General features: G+C 36.3%; 2 protein-coding genes across 2 annotated transcripts; one reads left to right on the forward strand and one right to left on the reverse strand.

The window, feature by feature from the left end:
• Window positions 1-2,678: 2,678 nt before the first annotated feature.
• Window positions 2,679-6,613, forward strand: LOC131603763 (U-box domain-containing protein 35-like). The gene is made up of 10 exons (XM_058876190.1): window positions 2,679-3,000; window positions 3,093-3,211; window positions 3,513-3,634; window positions 3,759-3,985; window positions 4,074-4,131; window positions 4,213-4,510; window positions 4,625-4,726; window positions 4,793-5,200; window positions 5,313-6,107; window positions 6,196-6,613. Exons 1-10 carry the CDS (start codon window positions 2,823-2,825, stop codon window positions 6,277-6,279), a joined length of 2,391 nt encoding a protein of 796 aa, XP_058732173.1. The 5' UTR covers window positions 2,679-2,822; the 3' UTR covers window positions 6,280-6,613.
• A 1-nt stretch (window position 6,614) lies between these two features.
• Window positions 6,615-19,984, reverse strand: LOC131603761 (biotin carboxylase 2, chloroplastic). Its single transcript, XM_058876187.1, has 17 exons — window positions 19,814-19,984; window positions 19,659-19,732; window positions 19,204-19,532; window positions 18,891-19,032; window positions 17,816-17,914; window positions 17,648-17,704; window positions 17,012-17,083; window positions 16,417-16,506; window positions 15,948-16,007; window positions 14,849-15,034; window positions 14,263-14,355; window positions 14,115-14,196; window positions 13,745-13,851; window positions 11,169-11,244; window positions 7,600-7,646; window positions 7,415-7,477; window positions 6,615-7,006 (listed from the first exon to the last, which is right to left on the reverse strand). Exons 2-17 carry the CDS (start codon window positions 19,722-19,724, stop codon window positions 6,926-6,928), a joined length of 1,650 nt encoding a protein of 549 aa, XP_058732170.1. The 5' UTR covers window positions 19,725-19,732; window positions 19,814-19,984; the 3' UTR covers window positions 6,615-6,925.
• Between the last annotated feature and the right edge of the window lie 1,606 nt (window positions 19,985-21,590).

Below are 21,590 nucleotides of genomic sequence, written 5' to 3' on the forward strand. Positions count from 1 at the left end.
TAAGTTGTGGAGGAGCTAGGAATTGTGATTAAGGTTTATTTTATTATTATACGAAATTGTATATTAAAGTTATTTTCTCATTACGCAGTTGTAACGATTGGCAAGTAAAAAGATGCAATGGAGATTTGTGCTGAAACTATGCATTCCAGTGGGAAACAAACTTTGAAGCATTCTAAATCTGAAATTGAAGTAAAAAGATCAAGTGAATCCTCCATCTATTTCTTTGATGTTTAGAAGTTTTGTCTTCTTTTCTTACGATAACCAACTTTTTATGGTTCTGTTTTCATAGTTTCAAGTTAATTTTTTGACATAGTTTCGAGTCAGGTACGTTTTTGCGGTTTCGGTATTGATTTTAAATACTAGCATACAATATTATGAAGCTAAATGGATGAACGTTTACCCGTTAAAAATGCATAAAAATACGGCTTTTAGTCTTGCTCGCAAGGTGTTCGATAGAAGGCTTTAACCAATTTCATTCAACGAAGTTTCTTTTCCTTTTTCGCTTCTGTTTCTTATTGATTGTTTCACTTGCTGAACTTGTGAACGTGAAGGAAGAAAGGACTTGTTGTTCTGTGGTGTGTGTTTAGTTTTGTGGTTACTGACAAACTATAATAATAATCCAAACACGTTTCAAATGGATCTAAACATATGAATAACTTTCCTAAAAATTATATGTGGCTTCTTCTACATTCTAATTTCATGTCCTAATTTTAAAATTTATGTCATTTAATGTTATTGTTGTTGTATCATTTGACCAAATTTAAGGTTAATGTCCCTATTTTCCAAGATAATATTTTTTAAACAAAATTTAAATGTATGGCTCACGTGCATCTTAACTGACAATTTTTTTAATTCAATATGGCTTAAGTCATTCTAATATGCTGCTATACGTCTCATAAAGTTATAAATTGCAGATTTTTCTTTGTTAAAGCTGGAATGGTGGGTGGCTACTCATCAACTTATCCATTCTTGCCATTAGCATTCAAGATGGTACTTTGATCAAGTCAGTGATTCAAGATGCTGCAATTTCCCAGGGGAGCTTGGTATCAAGTTGTTCTTTTGATAGTGTCGATGACATTTTACTGTGGTTGTGTATGGTGCAGGCCCTGTTTCTTTATAAGATTGGCTGTGTATTTATTGATATTTATTATTTGTCCAAGTTTGGGGTATTGGTTTTAGAACATTTATGTATTTTATTGATATATTTATTATTTGCATTCTCAAGTAAAGAAAAATAATGAAAGTTTGAGTATTCTTTTTTTTTACATATTTACAATATATTGCGGAGGTCAAAAACCCCCACAAATTGGCTAAAAAGTCCCGCAAATCAGCCGCGTTTTTTAGTGAAAGTAGGCCTAAGAAAGCGCTTTTCTGGAAAAAGCGCTGCTATAGGGGATGCTACGAGAGCGCTTTTCTAGAAAAAGCGCTGCTATAGAGGAGGCTACAAAAGCGCTTTTCTGGAAAAAGCGCTGCTATAGGCGAGGCTACGAGAGCGCTTTTGGCGTACCAAAAAGCGCTGTCTTTACCTACGGCAGCGCTGGCTATGGCAGCGCTTTTAAGCGCTCTAATAGCCCAAAAAAAGCGCTGTAAAAGCTGCTATTTGGCATAGTGTGGGCTTATGACTCCCATCTTTTCCGTTGATGAGGTTTGCCCTGTTTTCCGTAAGGCGTGCTTGGATATATTTGGGGAGCATGTTATTCATTGCAAGGAGCTTCCAAGATTCAAATATTGACATGACCTTGTTCGGGATGTCCTATTTGATAGATTTAGGCGTGCAGAGATATTTGGGAAGAAAGACACGCCTGCAAATTTCTTGACTGACCGACAGAAGGGGATAACGACTCTTAGGCCAACTGATGTTATGGTGTACGGATGGGTAAGAGAGAAACATGCATGTGTAGACTTGACTAGGGTTTCTCCACTGGTGGGGCTAAGAACTGGATGTTTTACTATGAGACAGACATCTCTCAAGGTTGCTTCAAGTAAAGTAGCCAAGCATGAGAAAGCGTGTTCCGACAATCAACATGCTTTCATACCATTTACTTTGACACTTTTAGGTTCCTGACGCCAAAAGCAATAGATCTTTTACGAGAGTGCGAAGGGTCATGCATATCAATGTTGTGTCACCTACGAAAATGAATGTAGTTTAAAAAAAATCAATTTTGCTATCAAAAAGTGATCGCGGCGCAACTTGTTGTCATTTGTCTTCTATTTCTGATATTATGTATGACAAAATCAATTAACTCGGCAAAAAAAATTATAAACAATTTACAACTAGCAGGAACATACTCTCAAGATCCAAACATCCACCACTAGACCGCAGACACACATAAAGTGACTGGGCAATTAGTTCTGCAATGTCAATTTGTAACAAATTTTTTTCTTCATTTTATATGATTTAAAGAAAAATAATCATAAAACCTAATGAAGCACGTTATAAAATAAAATACAGCAAAATCATATGAATAATTAATTTAACAAAGTACTATATTTTTACTTGGCTAATTATGGGTTCATTGGAAATTCAACGCGTCATTATTTACTAAATTTAGAAAATATAAATAAAATGCTACTTATAGTTACAAAATATTTCTTAAAATAGCTACAAAACACTTATTAACAACGTTGTAGTTGTTTTTTTCTACACTTACAAATTCTCTATTCATATATGTTCTGTCTCTTAGCTAAGAGAGCTACAAAAAAAATCAATAAAGTTAGAACTGATTCATGTTCATTTCACAAACAAATTTCATTCAGTCTTTCATTCAATTCAATTCAATTAATCATTTTTGAGAAAGTAAATTGATTATTAAGATAATAAAATGTCAAGAATCATTCAAGAGAAGAAGCTAGGTGCAGGACGTGTTGTTGCAGTAGCAATTGAAAACAACAAAACAAGCCAATATGCTGCTAAATGGGCTGTTGATAATCTTCTTCCTAAAGATCAACATCTTTTGTTACTTCATGTTAGACAAAGAGCTTCTTCAATTCCTACACCAAGTAAAATTTTCTTATTCTTCTTCTTCATTCATGAAGCCTATACATTTTTCATCATATCATATATTGATTGAATGATTCATGAGTTTATGCAGATGGAAACCTTATAGCTGTTGATGTCAATGATGATGTAGCTAGAGCTTACATGCAACAAATGGATAATGAATCGAAAGAGCTTTTCGCTTCGTTTCGTGTCTTCTGCAATAGAAAGAATGTAAGTTCAAATAAATCATGTAATTAGAACGACCAGGGCCGTCTTAAGTTTCCGGAGGCCTTATGTAGGTTGTTAGTTTTGGTATATCTGTGGTAAAACAAATAGGGGCTCTATTTTACCGATTTAATATGACAAATATTTAATGAGACCCTTTTTAGTTAGTCTGTGTGGTAGCCCGTCTTGCAGACCCTCAAAGACAGTCCTGAGAGGCTGAGACCGACTCTGGATTAGTCTATTGTTTTCGGCTTTCGGCCGAAGATAGATATATGTCTGATATTTTTTTGTTATTTATTTATAACAGATAACGTGCAAAGAAATCTTGTTGGAAGACTTGGATATAACTAAGGGTATCATAGAAGGTGTTACAACATATTCCATTGAGCTTCTTGTTCTTGGATCACCATCAAGGAGTGGTCTTGTAAGGTAGTTGTTTATTTTAACCATCTTGATCGATCTTTACAAGAAAACGAAAAATATTTCGAACCATCTTTAACTGTGCGAGAGTGTAACATAATCCGATTTTTTTATGAACTCTAATTCATGACAGAAGATTTAGGACAACTGATGTTCCTAGCCTCGTGTCGAAAGGAGCGCCTCCGTTTTGCACGGTGTACATTATTTCCAAAGGAAAGATCTCATCTGTGAAAACTGCTACTATGCCTTTACCTGCGAAGGCCGTAATGCGTAGTAATGCTATACAGGCGCCACAACAGCTGCAACAAAGTCCTGATAAATTCTATGTACAACAATCAATGCAAAACCACCCGCCACGACGTATGATATTTTCTCTTTCAATATTTGTTCGTCATTTTTTTTTGTTTTCGTTAATGTTTCTCATAAAACACACTCTATTGATTTACAGCAACAGGAGAGAAGTCATCGTTACTTTCACGCCTTCAAGACGAAGAAGATGAAATCAGGTAAGTAACTTACGAATCCTTACGAAAGGAAGTGTACATGAGAAATGGTTCATGAGAAGACTAACTTGATTTTATGGACAGATCGCCATTCACGAGAGGCGCAAGACCAAATCACAAACCGTACGAGTCTACTGTCACTGACTCCGATATCTCCTTCGTGAGTAGCGGAAGGCCAAGTATCGATAGGATGTTCCCTTCATTGTATGAAGAAATGGACTCTGGAAGTGGAATTACCCCTCGGCTTTCAGGAGGCTCGGATTATGATATCAGAAGCTTCGGTTCGTCTTTCTCAGGTGCTAAGTCAATTGAACATGACTATTCATTCTGTTCACAAGACAGTGGAATGTCCATGTCACCGCAACAAAAGATATCAAGCTCGGTAAGCTTATTCTTAATCTAACCTATCAATCGTTCATATTACAGTCGCAGTCCTATCTTTTTCGTGTGTGCCGAGGAAGATAAAGTTTAATAAATGCGTGTTTCGATATTATAGGATGAAGTAGAAGCTGAAATGAGGAGATTGAGGTTAGAGCTGAAGCAAACAATGGAAATGTATAGTACAGCGTGCAAGGAAGCATTGACAGCAAAACAAAAGGTACTTGGCGGATTTTAATTTACTTCGCAGATTTACGAAACAGGCGACTAAGTTATTCTCCTGCAGGCAATTGAACTTCAGCGATGGAAATCTGACGAACAAAAGAAAAGCAGTGATGCAAAATTATCTGAAGAATCAGCATTCGCGGTAGCTGAGAAAGAGAGAGCGAAAAGTAAAGTTGCTATAGAGGCAGCAGAAGCAAGTAGAAAAATCGCAGAGTTGGAAGCACAGAAAAGAATGAGTGCAGAAATGAAATCTAACTCAGGAGGAGACAGTTTCTTACACGGTCCGGCTAGGTACCGAAGATACAGTATTGAGGAAATAGAAGAAGCAACAAAATACTTTTCCAACTCGCTCAAAATCGGTGAAGGAGGATATGGACCAGTCTATAGAGCTGAACTAGATCACACTGCAGTTGCAATAAAAGTGTTGAAACCTGATGCAGCTCAAGGACGGTCGCAGTTTAACCAAGAGGTATGCAAATCGGCAATAAAGAGTTTAAAACATACACATGATTTGATTGAACTATAGTTGAAGATTATTGACTTGTATCAATTAATAATGATTTGACCTTTGATTCATGCAGATTGAAGTTCTAAGTAGCATAAGACATCCAAACATGGTTCTCCTGCTCGGAGCATGTCCGGAGTTCGGTTGCCTAGTGTACGAGCACATGAGTAATGGAAGCTTGGATGATTGTCTCTTTAGGAGAAATAATAGTAAAGCACCAGTTCTACCATGGCAGCTAAGATTCCGAATTGCTGCGGAGATTGCCACTGGGCTGCTTTTCCTTCACCAGACGAAACCAGAACCATTGGTGCACCGTGATTTAAAACCCGGAAATATTTTGCTCGACCGGAATTATGTGAGCAAGATTAGTGATGTAGGGTTGGCAAGGCTTGTCCCTCCTTCGGTTGCAGACACGGTGACACAGTATCGAATGACCACAACTGCTGGAACTTTCTGTTACATTGATCCTGAGTATCAGCAAACGGGCATGCTCGGAACAAAGTCTGATATTTACTCGCTTGGTATCATGCTTCTACAGATTATAACAGCAAAGCCACCAATGGGTTTGAGTCACCATGTTGGAAGATCTATTGAGAGAGGTACTTTTGGTGAGATGCTCGATCCTGCTGTTGAAGATTGGCCAATTGAACATGCTATGCATTTTGCCAAGCTTGCTCTTCAGTGTGCTGAAATGAGAAGGAAAGATAGACCTGATCTTGGGAAAGTTATTTTGCCAGAGCTGAACAAACTCAGAGATTTTGCTGATGAGAACATGCCTATGATGATGATGTTTGGTGGTGGTAGCGGTGGAGGATTCAATCAACGAAATAATATGTATTCGCGATCCTCGTTGTCCTCCTCATCAAGTCAAGTGAGTCACATTCACATTTAGCAATTCATAATAACTATGCCAAAACATGTCCTGTTTTTCTGATATATAATTATATTTTCTTTTATAGGACTCGATGAGTGATTCACAGTCAATGTCTGGAATGTCTGGATATGAGAGTCGTTCAAGTTCGTCTTCAGTGGGAAAAATGTAAATTCTACAGTCCAGAGTAAATAGTAATGCTTCTGCTACCTTACCTTTCAACACTGATGCATAAAACGTGTTTCAAGATGCAGCACCAAAGCTGCATAATGACATAACACTGCAAAAGGCATCCACTTCAAAGTCTAGTTTTGAGTTATTTTGTGATTGACAATACCACAGATATGAATGTACTGCAGCTGTTCAATTGTATTTAGCAATTTTTTTATGCACAAATGGGTACCTGTTGCTTAAAGCTTGAAACTTACCTCATCGGCTTTGGACATACGCTAATGGTCAAATCTTTTGGACATATCTTGCTGGTTTTAAGCAGAATGAACAAATAAATTATGCAATAAATATGTAGTTTATTACTCTATCTAAAATTGTGTTCTTAATACAAGAATTACAAACATGAAATGAGACAAAAATCCTCTATAAAAACCATTGTAAAATCCCATAACCTAGCACTAACACTTGGGACGATAAATAAAACATAAAATAATTAATTCATTTTACAGTATAATTATTGATAAGATAATTGTGTGGGAGACTCGTTATCAAAATTTCATTAGAACTTTCACAAACACGCCCACGGACTACATATCGATTACAACAATGCAAATCTTTATAGAGATGGCATCACATAGTCATATCCATCAGGCAGTCAAGGCAGCTGGTTCTGTCGCATTGTTAACTTCTGTCTCATCGTGAACAAATACCCTCTTCGCCGGCGGGGGCTGCATTTGATTTGGACAACAGATAATTTACAAAATCAAACAAAATAAAAAGAAAAGTGTTGCGAGCATCACCAATTCTAACACTCTTTTCAACACTCTCTCATGTGATGGGTGGAATTGATGTAGTTCACACCACTACATGAATTTCGTCCAACAAAAGAGGAAGTGTTGAAAAGAGTGTTAGAAGCTTTTAAAAAAATTTCACAGTTTCAGAAGAGGTATTTCGACTAGAACATTGGATTTCAACTCTATTTTCAGTACACAAGAAAAGAACCATGATAGTATTTAAAGGTCCTGGATTATGGTTCCAAAGGCCTATCCAAACATTTCCAACAGAGACATAAATAATTTTGAAAGACGTCGTCGCTAAGGAACACAAATAATATCAGCACTATATTAGATTCTTACCACGGCCAACTCCTCCTCGTGCTTTGGAATAAAAGCAGTATCAACCTTCCCATTTTTGAAATCCTGTAATACAATCAATAATGATATTGCATACATTAGTTGATTTCCTTCTGAGTTCTGAGGGACATAAAATTTTGTTAAAGGATACAAGTCACTAAAAAAAATACATAAAAAGATGTACAGACCTGTGTATCAAGGATAAGTTTATGATAATCAATAGTTGTAGGAACTCCTGCAACAAAATTTTAAGTGTTAACATCATTATAGAAAGAGTAAGCCAGGTATCAAGATCATCTGAAGTCCTCTTCAAAGCAGAATGATTTAAAATTGTAGACTCTTGAGACTTCTAATATTGTAAACAAAATGGCTAAGTTCAGTTGACTTGAACCATAAGATTCTGCTTCAAACTGCAGAGGATTTGATTCTTTAAATAAACTCCTTTTGTTCTTTTTGCAAAGTTTATGAACAAGGTGGAAAGGAAAAGCATTTGACTTATATCAGTTTCCTGGCTTCAGGCATGCCAATCAATTTACAGCAAGTACATATATCTAAGGGATTATGATAGGATTCAATTTAATATCTAAAAAACAGTAAATAAACAGGGAAAAGATTGTGTAAGAAAGCTCTGATTTTTATTAAGCTACTAGAGTTCAAATGGGATCTAGTAGTACAAGCTAAAAGCAGAAAGCTTAGAAATTGCAGAAAAAAAGATAGAAATGACAGAGGCTCTTAGAGAGGCCTATTACTCTCCCAAGTGGATATTCCACTACTCAATTTCTGCCTATCTGACTCACAATCATTACTGCTATTTATTTGCAAACCTAGTACTATTTGTCCACTCACAGCTGGACACCTGGCTCTGCCATGTGCTGTCCTAACAACCTTTGTCTCATATGCCAGCTGTCTTTTTTTTTTTTTTCTCTCTCTCTCTTGCGGGTCCTTTGGTAAACTTTTCCAAATCTACCAATTCTCCCCCCTTCAAAATTCTCCTTGACCTCAAGGAGAAATTCTGGAAATTCAGCCTGCAGTTTGTCCACACTCTCCCATGAATTTTCAAACTCAGGCAAGCCCTTCCATTGAACCAATGCCTCTAGTCCACCCTGCTCATTTTTTCTCTGTTCCAGAATCTTCTCAGGGACTGGTTCCAGATGCCAATCTTCATTGATGCACACAGGTAAAGGCTGTGTTGCCACAGAAGGTGATACAGCTTTCTTGAGCAATGAAGCATGGAACACAGGATGCACCCTAGTGTCCTCTGGCAGCTTTAATTTATAAGCTGCTGCACCAATTTTTTGTATTGTTTCATAGGGACCATAATACCTTGGGCTAAGTTTTTTATTCAACCTTTTAGCCAATTTCCTCATTTTATAAGGCTGGATTTTCAGAAAAACACTCTCTCCAACCTCATACCCCACAGCCCTTCTATGTTTGTTTGCTTGACTCCTCATGACATCTTGAGCTCTAAGCAATTGCTCCTGCAGTTCCCTCAAAACCACATTCCTCTCGGCAGTCAATTTATTCACTTCATCTATTGCTGATGAAGGAGTATCCCCTCTTATCAACACAGGAGGCCTTCTCCCATACAATGCCTCAAAAGGCTTCAAAAGTTTCTCCCATTCCTCCTGCCCCCCTGTTTCCTTCAATGCTTCTGGTTCCCTAGAGTGCACATAGAATCCTACATCTTCATCTCTTAAATTTCTGAGCATAGCCTTCCAATTTGATTGCCTAACACATAAGGCAGAATCTCCTTTGATTTCATATGCCAAACCCTCTTTCTCCCATTTTAAACTGAGCTCTCCAAAGTTGGCTTCAATCTTCCCCAAACTCGCTAGCCAATCCATGCCTAACACCAATTCAGTACCACCTAACTCCATCATGAAAAAATGTTGACTGAATTTCACTCCCTGCATATTGAATTCCAGCCCCTCACACACTCCTTGATTTTTCACCTTCTCTCCATTTCCTACTTCAATCACATAAGTAGGAGTTTCCACTATTTTCACAGCTAGCTCTGCTGCCACTTTTGGGTCAATAAAATTGCTGGTAGCCCCTGAATCTATTAAAGTCAGCAGCTTCTTCCCCTTCACTTCCACCCATACCTTGAAAGATTTGTTAGAAGTGAACCCATCCCTACTCTGCATAGATAATTGCAGAGTCTGCAGCTCTTTTACCCTATCTGCTACTGCCATATGGTTTTCTTCTAACCTCTCTACCTCTACCTCTTCCTCACTACTGTCTTCACACAGCTTCAAGCTCATATGTTTAAATTTGCAAACATGTTCCCTATTCCACTTGTCTCCACATTTGAAACAAAGCCCTTTCTTGCTCCTTTCCTCCAGCTCTGCAGGGTCCAGCCTTCGACCCTTTCCTTTGTCCATTCCTCCTCCTTGATTCTTCTCACTTTCCTTCTTAGATCCTCCAGCCTCTGCAGGATCTTTCAATCTGAAAGTGCCTCCCCTATCTTTCCATGAGCTACCCTTCTTTGTGACAACCTCATTTTTTTCCTCAATTAATAGGGCTCTGTCCATCAACTCAGCTAAATCCTGGCTTTCATGGAGCTTCAACTCAGCCTGGATCTCATCCTTGAGTCCATTCAGAAAAATGGAGTCTAGCATGATTCGTTCCTCCCTCCTCAAAGGTGCCACCATCATTTCAAATTTCTCTCTATACTCTCCTACTGAGCCTTTCTGTTTCAGACTCAATAATGGTCCCAAAGGGTTGTGCAGCAACCCTGGTTGAAAACGTCTCATCACGGCTATCTTGAATTCCTCCCACGTTTTCAAAGATGTTTGTTCTTCCCACCATTGGTACCAATTTAGGGCCCTATCCTCCATTGCCATCATTGCTACATCTAGTTTGTCCTTTGTCCTAACTTCGTTCAACAGGAAGTATCGTTCTATCTTCACCAGCCAACCATAAGCATCCTCACCTTTGAACAACGGAATCTCCAGTCTCCTTCGACTTCCAAAGAATCGTGAACGACCCTCACCTCTATTTCGCCGGTAACGGTGTTGCGATTCGCGTGAGAGGGAGCTTCTGTCGCTCTCTTCTTCCTCTTCTTCGTCGTACCCACCCCTTGGTGGGCGTCCGTTTCTTCCATGGTTTCGCCGTGGTTGTTCTAAGATTATCTGACGGATTTGCTCAGCTGTAACGTGCGGCCTCGCCTGCTGCTCCAACACCATCAGGCGAATCTGTTCCAACGTTCCTTCGAAAGTGTTCATCCTTTGCTCTACTGAGTCGACTCTGTTTTCCATCTCACTACGAGTAACAACCATCCACTGTGTTCTTCGAACCAAGGCTCTAGATACCAAATTGATAGGATTCAATTTAATATCTAAAAAACAGTAAATAAACAGGGAAAAGATTGTGTAAGAAAGCTCTGATTTTTATTAAGCTACTAGAGTTCAAATGGGATCTAGTAGTACAAGCTAAAAGCAGAAAGCTTAGAAATTGCAGAAAAAAAGATAGAAATGACAGAGGCTCTTAGAGAGGCCTATTACTCTCCCAAGTGGATATTCCACTACTCAATTTCTGCCTATCTGACTCACAATCATTACTGCTATTTATTTGCAAACCTAGTACTATTTGTCCACTCACAGCTGGACACCTGGCTCTGCCATGTGCTGTCCTAACAACCTTTGTCTCATATGCCAGCTGTCTTTTTTTTTTTTTTCTCTCTCTCTCTTGCGGGTCCTTTGGTAAACTTTTCCAAATCTACCAGATTATCACAATAATAAAAATCAGATTGCTTTACCTGTGATAATAGTGTCATCAAGTGCCCTTTTCATGCGCTCAATTGCTTTTTCTCTAGTTGGAGCCCATACAATCAGCTGCAAAATGTTCTCGAAGTTAAGACATGAGAAAGAGTTTCAGATGAAAAAAAGTGCAGTCCACATGTGGTTGATTTATTGCATCCAAGTTCTTCTCACAACATAATATATTGGGATACAGTGAGAAGTATACATTAGTTTTTTTTAAAATGTAATAAAGGGAAAGTGTGAAAGCCATATGTGGAAAACATTAGGTCAAATTAATTAAATACTTTGAATTGAACCCCTCAACTTTTTCTCCCTTCATTATTTCCACTTGAATTGTATAGAACAACAACAAAGACATATATTCATTGTTGACAAATACTACAGGAAATACTACAAGCCTAATACAAATGATCATTTGCTTTATACAAATGATCATTTGCAATTCTTATACCAAAAGTATCACAGTATTGATTTACTACCTGTCTCTAAACCAGTGTTGTCGATGGCGGAGAGCCAAAATCCCGACATACAGGCCGCTTTGCGGCGCCATTATTGCAGATTATGGCGGAAAAACCCGCAATAGCGGCCGATATTTACCATTGCGGCGAGCCCAAAAACCGCCATGTATATCCGCCATAGCGGACATGGCGAGGCAATTTGATAACATTGCTCTAAACATAAGCCCTGTTTAATAAAATGATCTGTTGCTAAATATAAGTCTCTTTCAAATTACTAGATGCATTAACTCCTTTATTTTACAAAAATACCCTAATTAATTTACTATATTTTTGTGCCGTTGTCTAACAAAAAACATTAACTAAAGGGAAACTTAAGAAAATCAATACATTGTTGACAAATTTGTTGTATTGTACTATCTAATTTTCTTAATTTGTGTGAAATTGTCAAATGGAGCATATATCTAAGATGGATATAATAATTCCAAGACTGCAAAGTTCAATCATATTGAAAAGAGGGCCATACAAAATTCAATTAGATTGAAAATAATCCCACTTCAGACAATATATGGCCTGAACAAAAGTGGGGGCAATCCCCACCTTACAAGCCAGTTTTGTAATAATGAGTTAGGCTATACCACAATTCTAAAATGGTACCAGAGCTTGGTTCAAGATTTGTTAGACCACTGCTCTCAGGTTTCCTCTATCAGGCCACCCCCCATTTATATCCATGCACTATGCCCGATAGTGTTAGGCGTGAGGGGGTGTTAAGAGTCTCACATCGAAGAATATATAGCCTGAACATATGCGTATAAGCGGAGGAAGTCCAAACCTTACAAGTCAGTTTTGCAAAATTGAGTTAGTCCCAACCATAATTCTAAGCGAAATAGCGTAGTTTGTAACGGGTAGGGTTCGGCGCGACGGTCTTGACCTGCGAGCCACCATCATCAATAGTTGTTGTGGCCGTTAATTGTGGCCCCAATCTGCTATTCTGTCAGCTATTAGGATTTCGGGGCTAATGTTAATTTAAACCCTTTTTTTAAGAGTATAAATGTCAATTTGAATCCTTTAAGGATAATGTTTTGTTCTTCGTTATTGTTTTGATTTTGCTCACAAACAATCGTTTTGTTCTTCCTATTTTTAGTTAAGTTCTACTATGTTCTTCTCTGTTTCAAGTTTTATTGCATTGTACTTTTAAGTTCTTTAATTGTTAAGAATGGTCTCTTTAATTTTGTTTTTTTTCCATATTTGAATATCTGTTTACTTTGTACATCGATTTTGTCTTTGCAATAGTTGTTATCCTCCTATCAGGTATAGCGTTTTAGGGAGTCGATGATTATTAGTGTAAGCGTTAGAGAACGTATAGCTTTAGTCTCAAGACCGACAAATGTCAGTCTGAGTGTAAGTTTACCTGCTGAAGCAGGTCATGTCCAGTTATTCCATATAAAGTAACTCATGATGTAATAGTAACTAATTCATTTCAATGAATAAAAAGTTAGTTACACTCAAAATGAGAACTCTAACTAACTCCTCTAACCTCTCTAACAATGCTAAGCAACGCTATCTAGGATTAACAACATAGATACAAAGTAAATAAAACATTGCCTTGTACTTCATAAGCTAATGTTAAAACTCACAATTGAAAAAGTCATCACCTTATAGGTATCCATATTTCTAACCTATCATTGCTTAAATCTGAAAGCCCATGCACACACTTAGAAATAATTTTTTTGATAAATAAAGTTTAGTTGAATTTTGTTCATGGGCTCACTAGGGCCAGTCTCAAGACTGAAACAGCGCTTACAAATGTGCTCACACATTACCAACTATTGAGGTACCCACGTCGGCAGCGGAATTGGAGCCCGTGTTTCAAATCTTTAGTACCAACTAAACCAACCTTCATTAACAAACTTAAAAGTAATTGAGTGATATATATATATATATATATATATATATATATATATATATATATATATATATATATATATATATATATATATATATATATATATATATATCATTTTCCTTTCATGTGGAGTATAAAGAGATGCATTATGCTGTATAGCAACTGAGACGAGGATGACAGGTAAATGTTATGAAGAGACAAATTGGCAAACCTTTCCAAGAAGGGAATCATAGCTTGGAGGAACAACATAATCAGGATAAATATGGCTATCCATTCTAACAAATGGACCTCCAGACGGCAGGTATGCTGTAATTCTACCTGTTGTTTGAGGAGAGAAAATTTCATACATTAATAAAATTTCAATTAAAAACAAATAAAAATCATCAAATCCAAACACTTGGCACAGCAGTTTCAAATGAGAGAAAGATGCCAATTGACCAAACTGCCTAATGTATATATGTAATCTATTGTGTATTTTGTATTAGGTAAATGTTGCGGCCGCGGAAGTAGGTGTTAGAATGCCATTGTATTTATCTTTTTACACATTTTTACAGAAATACATCTATGAATTTGCAAGATACCTGGCCCTGGTCTAAATCCCTTAAAAGCATCTTCTGCGTTGATACGGCACTCAATAGAATGTCCTCTGAGAACAATATCCTCCTGTAGGAAAAACCATGATAAGAGAAAGATTCTAAAGAATTTCAAGGGAAATATCTCCTTTAGTACCTGTTTGTATCGAAGCTTTTCACCCATAGCTACAAGAATTTGCTCTTCTATCAAATCAGTGGAGGAAATCATTTCTGTCACGGGATGTTCAACCTGATCCAGACCAACACCAAACCCCCAAAAAACAAAATTATAAAGTAATGAAAACTAATCAGCACTACTCACAAAAAATTAAACATGTGGCATGATGTACCAAAACTTCTCTTCTAGGTATCTTATTAGACAAGCATAAAATGGCAATGGATAAGATGTTGGTAAGGTATTACTGTACTAGAGTATACATGCTCATATCCACGATTATGAAAAAGACATGTCCTCAAATCCATACTTGCAAAATTAGCAACTTTCATGCTTATACTCATTAGTCATACCTATATACATGATGGGCTCCTATTAACCCGTGCCCAAACAATTTAATAAATTCAATTAGAAAAACATCTATATATATATCTTTTAATCCTAATTACAGAATATAAGCAAAAAAAAAAAATAGTAAGTATAGGGAAGGTCGGGTGTTATAGAATCTGCACTAATATCCACATACATTTATCATTCCTAGACAAGTATTATAGAAATCAGTTTCAACCTGGATACGAGTGTTCATCTCCATGAAGTAAAAAGAACCCCTTTCATCCAAAAGGAACTCAACTGTTCCAACACCTATATACCCAATAGATGCGGCAGCTTGAACTGCTGCATCTCCCATTGCCTTCCGTAACTCTTCGGTCAATGCGGGAGATGGTGCTTCTTCAAGCAGTTTCTGATTACGCCTCTGTACCAAAAATCACAGTGAACATAACTAATTGCTTCAGGTGGGATCTTTTGCAACATTATTACAAGATAGGAAAGTAAATAATCAGAACACCTTCGGATCTTTCTCTAAACTTTTTAAATAAAATAGAAACCATATGATAAATTGAGTTCAAGGTTTTGTAATTGTATTTGACACATCTATCCTATATTTTCCAGCAATATCAGCACTAGTTACACTCGTGAAACTCCAAAGAGAACAAAATAGAACAGAAACTCTTAAAATAATCAGTATGAAGACAGTGTAATAATTTCAGTTACAGCAAAAAACATTAGTTCATTTTTTTAAATCGGAAAAGAAACGAGTAGCGTCAGAAAGGAATAGTCATCCCAACTAGGTTGGCACTTCTGACCCAAGCTAACAGAGTACACACCAAATAGTATTTAATAAAAGGAAAAGAAACAAAACATTGGGGGACATAGACCGAAAACCTAAAGCTAGGAAGATGAAATCCCATTTCTAACAGAAGTCCTCTTTAATGAAATGAGGGATTAAATTACACCAAACAAACTCTGGGAGGGAAATACCAAAAGCAGGTAGCTTATCAGCACAAGCATTAACTTCTCTATAAATGTGAAAACAGAAGAAGTGCATCGGAACAAAAAAACATTACTTTAATCTTTTACAATAAAGAATTATTAAAACATTAACAACTCTAGTCAGAAAAACTGCTCATATATGTCAAATAGTATATTTATTTTGGATCTTGAATTAACTAAGGTCAGAAATTGCATGTATATAGAACATAGATTTTCAAGTTTTGTTAAATGTGACATGACCAAGATGAGTTCTAGTACGGATAATATAAATTACTTTTGAAACACTAAATATTGATACAGAGGGATAAGAAATTGAGGATGCTAGTTTAAAGCACCTGGATACTGCAATCACGCTCTCCAAAGTGAACAACATTACCATATTTATCAGCAAGAACCTACAAGCCATATAAAAAGAAATAGATGAATTAGACACAACAATATTATCATTCATAAATGCAAGCAGCCATTAAAACTCATAGGAGTACAAAGCAGTGTGGGATTTTTGGAGTTGAGATATATCTTTTTCATTATTGAATAGATTTAGTTAACAAATTGAATGAAGCAATCAACGAGCGCAGATGAACTTCTATTTCAGAGCTTTCAAGACAGACAGAACATTCGCATTTTATGCAAGCAATCAATTATTGCACTAATGAGAAGTTCAATCTTGTGCACAAGCAATCCCAACATTGAATGTCTCCTTTGGTTCCACAACTTCCGTAGATACCCTCAAAGGTTCTCCTAATTCCCGATTACAGTCAAATTGCAAATTGCAAATTTCAAAAAGAAAAGGGATAACATTACCTGGAACTCAATGTGCCTTGGGTTTTGAACGTACTTCTCCAAATAAACCCCATCATTTCCAAATGCAGCAGCTGCCTCACTCTTAGCTTGCTGTAAAGAAATCAAATTGAACACACTCACCAAAAAAACACATATATTCCTCATCAATGGGATAAACTCTAGAATTATTTGCAATCACAATAATATCATCTCCGTTCCATCAGAATCCACTCTGACGGTCTGGCCCTAAAATTTCTTCTGCTACAGATATTCATATTCGTGACATAGCAATAATTGTTACACTCAAACAGAAGGAAACCTTGTTCCACCTGTTGGCCGCAAGTGCAACACTAAGAACTCTTGATCTGTTACTCGGTTAGAAAATAAAAAAGACGAAAGCAAGACTTGAGGCATAAGCATTTCTTGCTTCCATATGATTTTTGCTTTAATCTGATTATAGGTAAATTTGATAGCTATGGTTTTGACATTTATATTAATCCAAAGGTTACCCTTTTTATCTTTTTCCTATGGCTATTCCATATAAACAGATATATAAATAGTTGCAATCTATAATATAGATAACATATGTGGAACTTCAATTCAGCAGAAAAAACACCTGTAATAACTTAACAAACTCCTCAGGTTCTTTAGCAAGACGCATACCCCGTCCTCCACCACCTGCGGTTGCCTGAGAAACATCATATGTTTGTCAGTTCACATAAATTAGCAAAAGAAAAGATTACACGAGAACTTTCATCGGCCCATTCAATTGGTTTAAAGTAAGCGACCAAACGAATCATAAAACTTTTTTAGAAACTAATATATATTCGAAACATAAAGACTATATTAGAAACTAATATATATATTTTTTTATATGTATCACAAACATAATAATATAATTGCGGTGGCAAGTTGAGTAGCCTGCATAAATACAAAAACTTTTCAGTTCTAAAAAGTTCCAAATAATTGACGCATTTCAAGGGTCATACTTCACTTATATGTCCACGGAAATTTTTCATTTTTCATTATATAAGTTTATTTTCAAATAAGGTCCACCATCCCATGTATATCATTAAGGGATAGAAAGACAAATGTAGTAGGCTGTAATTTGAAGGACGCAGACACACACAGTATATATTTTTGGATGTAAGAGTGCATAGTCTAAGCATGACCAAAAAATGTCAACCAGTAAAACAGGAATTCGCTTCAAATAGGCACAAGGTTGCATATACAGAATAATAAGCCTATCTACCTTGATCATCACAGGGAAACCAATCTCGTGTGCCAGCCTGATAGCTTCTTCAGTGCTCTGTTAAATTAATTCTTATAATTAAACTGATGTCATGGAATCTAAAATTCACTTCCAACTTTTTATTGAAGATATTTGATGCTATCAAATCACCAGTGTCTAATATTATACCTGCAAAAGCCCATCACTTCCTGGAACAGTGGGGACATTTGCTTTCTTCATTGTTTCTCTAGCAGTTGCTTTGTCACCCATAACCCGAATACTGTCAGACTGAAAGACATGACCAAATATTCAGTTTTAACAAATAATTTGAAGGTGAAATATTAGAGAACTTCATGAACTAAACAAGTAGTATGTATTTAACACAGAAAACATTAAGAAGACTAAAACACTGAATTTGGATAAAATTTTGGGATAATTAACAGATGCTCTCTCCTTCCCATTCCGGTCATACTACATCATTTCACTCAAACTAAGAATTATAAATGAAACAAAGAGAACAACAATTTTACCAAATTAACCTTAATAATCATTAGTGTACTCACAATTATCATAAATGAAAAATGATGATAATGACTAGAGAGTGATCCACATAATAAAAAAATGAGAGAATTAATTTGAAATAAAATCATTAATAATAATGTTGCATTGAAAAGTAAAAATGGCACTTATTTTGGGATTTTTTTTTCCTTTGCAAATATGACGCTTAAATGAGACGGAGGGAGTAACTTCTTAAGCCGCCTTTAGCTAGGCATATGGCGTAAAATTGCATAAAAGCTGGCCTACACTTGGAAACCAACACTTTTCAAAATTAAATAGACAAACAGCAGAAAATCAAACATAGCTTTGAAAGCAATATTTCTGCACACGGTCAACAAACGATACAGTAACTTTAGTCATTTCATACTTTCTTACTAACAAGTAACAAGAATTACGTTTTTGGTGGTCATCGTGGATAAACAGCAATCCTCATCACACAATATCACATTATCCAAAAACTAACATCATTTTAATGCTTCAATTACTAATTGCAGTGGGGTGATATGATTGGCAATCAAATTCATGTGGTTCAAGATGGTTTTACACAGAAGCTAGACTTACAATTTAATGAAAGAATTTGAACAAGTCTTATTCAATCAAAAATTTGAAAATTTGAAAGCGAATGCAATATCATAAACTCAAAATGCAAAACTCTTAACTAGAGCAGTGACAAGAAATTAACCAAACAAAGGCAGAGTCTACTCACGTTAGGCCCAATAAAATTAACTCCATGTGTAGTGCACATATCAACAAACGCAGCATTCTCAGCAAGGAAACCGTATCCAGGATGCAACATTGAGCATTTGCGGCTAATAGCAGCAGCCAAAACATTTGAACTCAGCAAATACCTGCAAAAAAAAGAAATTAAAAAGAAAAACATTTTCATTAGCAAAATAAATTTCAATTCTCAAAACAAAATTTACACAATTAAAATTAATATTATGTATGAATATGGTGTAATTAGGAAGTAAAATGAAACTATTGAAACGAGAGTGTAAGTGAGTGAGTGAGTGACTTACGATTGGCTACTGGGAGCTTCACCAATACAAACAGACTCGTCAGCCAATTTAACATGAAGAGCATCCTTATCAATGGTGGAATAAACAGCAACACAAGGAATCCCCATTTCATGAGCAGTACGAATAACACGAACAGCAATTTCGCCTCTATTCGCAACCAAGATCTTCTCGGCACGACAAATTGCACGACGAACACTACAATGAGATGCTCGGCGGTGTTTATAAGGTTGAGCAATTTGCCTCGGAAACTTCACCTTGTTCGTTCCCGATAAGAAACTACACTGAGAATGCAAATTCTTGTTGAATCCACCTCTCACCGCAAATAAACCCTAGGATCCGATCCAGAATCAAGTTAATTAAGTAACTAACTAATTAATTAACTAATTAATCAACTAATGCAATAAATTAAGATTAATAGATGATTTGTATGAGTGTAATCGTTGAGAAATCGTTACTGTGACGACGGGAACGGTGGAAGGTGAAGTAAGAGAGTTGCACGCCGCCGACATTGTTGCCTCCATTTTCGTATCTGTGATTCGATTCAAGAGAAGGAAGAACGATTAGAGAATGAGGATGAAGATGAAGATGAATTGAGTTGTTGAAGATTTACCTGTGAATTGAGAGAATGAAGGAACAATGGAAATGGAATGTGATGAATGAATGGGGTTTTGAAGAGTGTGAGTGTTTGTTGTCGATGGAAACGAGGGTGGATAAATTGAAAGCTCCGTCCAAAATCTAAATCTAACAACACTCTTGTAATAATGGACTTTGCATATTTGGTGAGAAACCTAACTATATTTTATTTCATTTAATAGAGTGAATCTTGTTTAAATCGACTAATCAAAATATAAATTTTGTTTTTCGTTTATCAAATCTAATTAATGTTATTTTTAAGTTTAAAAAATAAAATATTTTTGATAAACATAAACTAAGGGACTTACAGGCTGGGCGAGATATTCATGTTTAGCTCATTGTCCTCGTTAAATCGTCTTTTTTTGCTGGTTTGAGCATCCTCCTTTCGGATATGACACGCTTTTTTCGGATATGTCGCTCAAACATATAATCTTTCTATCCATAATGTGCGGTCTTGCGTAAAGCGTGTATTGGATCAACATACGTTACGTAGGAAGTCGTGAGACTTAACTACATTTCATAGATTTTGGAGAATCCATCATCCATTCCTTAAGCGTGTTCATACATTGTAGGAAAACTTGGTTTTAGACCCCTAAGACTATAAATATATCAGTATTGTGATACTTAAAGAAGAGCTAACGACACTGAGAAAATACACATATATACTTTTTCACCTCGCGTGAGTTAGCTCTCAATATCACAACAGCAAAAAAAAAAATCTCACAACCCTTATTCATGATAGACCCGCAAGTGCACGGCTTTATCGTGCTTAATATAAAATATTATTGATCCCTCAAAGATCAATTGACAAGTACAATCCTTTTACTATTAATATGTTTAGCTAAGGAGAGGCGAAAGGTGTCGCAGCGCAAAAAATACATGAGCATAAGGAACGCTCGAAATATAACAGAGTCGTCGCCGAAGTTTATTTATTCCAAAAGAAAATGGAAAATATCAATAAAACCTTTAAAGAAAATATATATATGATTGTCACAACCTAATTAGGTTTTGTGAGTCGATTATGCGAGGGGAAAATATTAGCACCCCTCACATATGTTGTACTCAATGAGAAACATTAGTTAGTTTTTTTTAAAGAGTGTTAGCATTTGTTTATTTGCTTTTTTCTAATTATAGCGGGATATTTACATAAAGAAATTAAGGAAGAAAAATTAGAGCTTTTTATTAAGGTGTCTGACGAGACGTTAAATCTCGCTCCTATATATTCCCATGTGCGGTGGGAAACTCAAGGCTACGTAGTTATGGATAGCAAATGTTTATTTGTTGGTTGATTTTAGCAAAAGATTATCAGATCGCATTCGAGCGGAAAATATCGTTTGCCACTCTGACATGGGAGTATGGAATGTTTTTTGTGCTTCATCTCAAAATGGAGAACATAAATTATATTCAAGCATATTATGTTTTCATCGCATTCCAGCGCACATTGTTGCTTGCTACCCGTACATGGGAGAAATGAAGTGTTAGTACGAGTTTTGCATCGAAATGGATAGAGCATCATTCATTTATGAAAACGTTTGACATCGCGCTAAGGCGGAAAAAGATAAATTGATTGGTTGGATTATTTTTAGGTGGATGACGAGTATTCAAACGGTAAGTTCTACAGCTGGTATCCAAATATTCGGGGAGGAAAGAGACATGCACCCAATTAATCCTTTTTCTCCCAATTTTATTGTAAAATATATGAAGTGAATAGAGTCACGATTTCTTGACGGAAAACGAGTATTCGAACAATAAGC

This window comes from Vicia villosa, linkage group LG5 (genome assembly GCF_029867415.1).
Source record: "Vicia villosa cultivar HV-30 ecotype Madison, WI linkage group LG5, Vvil1.0, whole genome shotgun sequence".
NCBI classification, from domain to species: domain Eukaryota; kingdom Viridiplantae; phylum Streptophyta; class Magnoliopsida; order Fabales; family Fabaceae; genus Vicia; species Vicia villosa.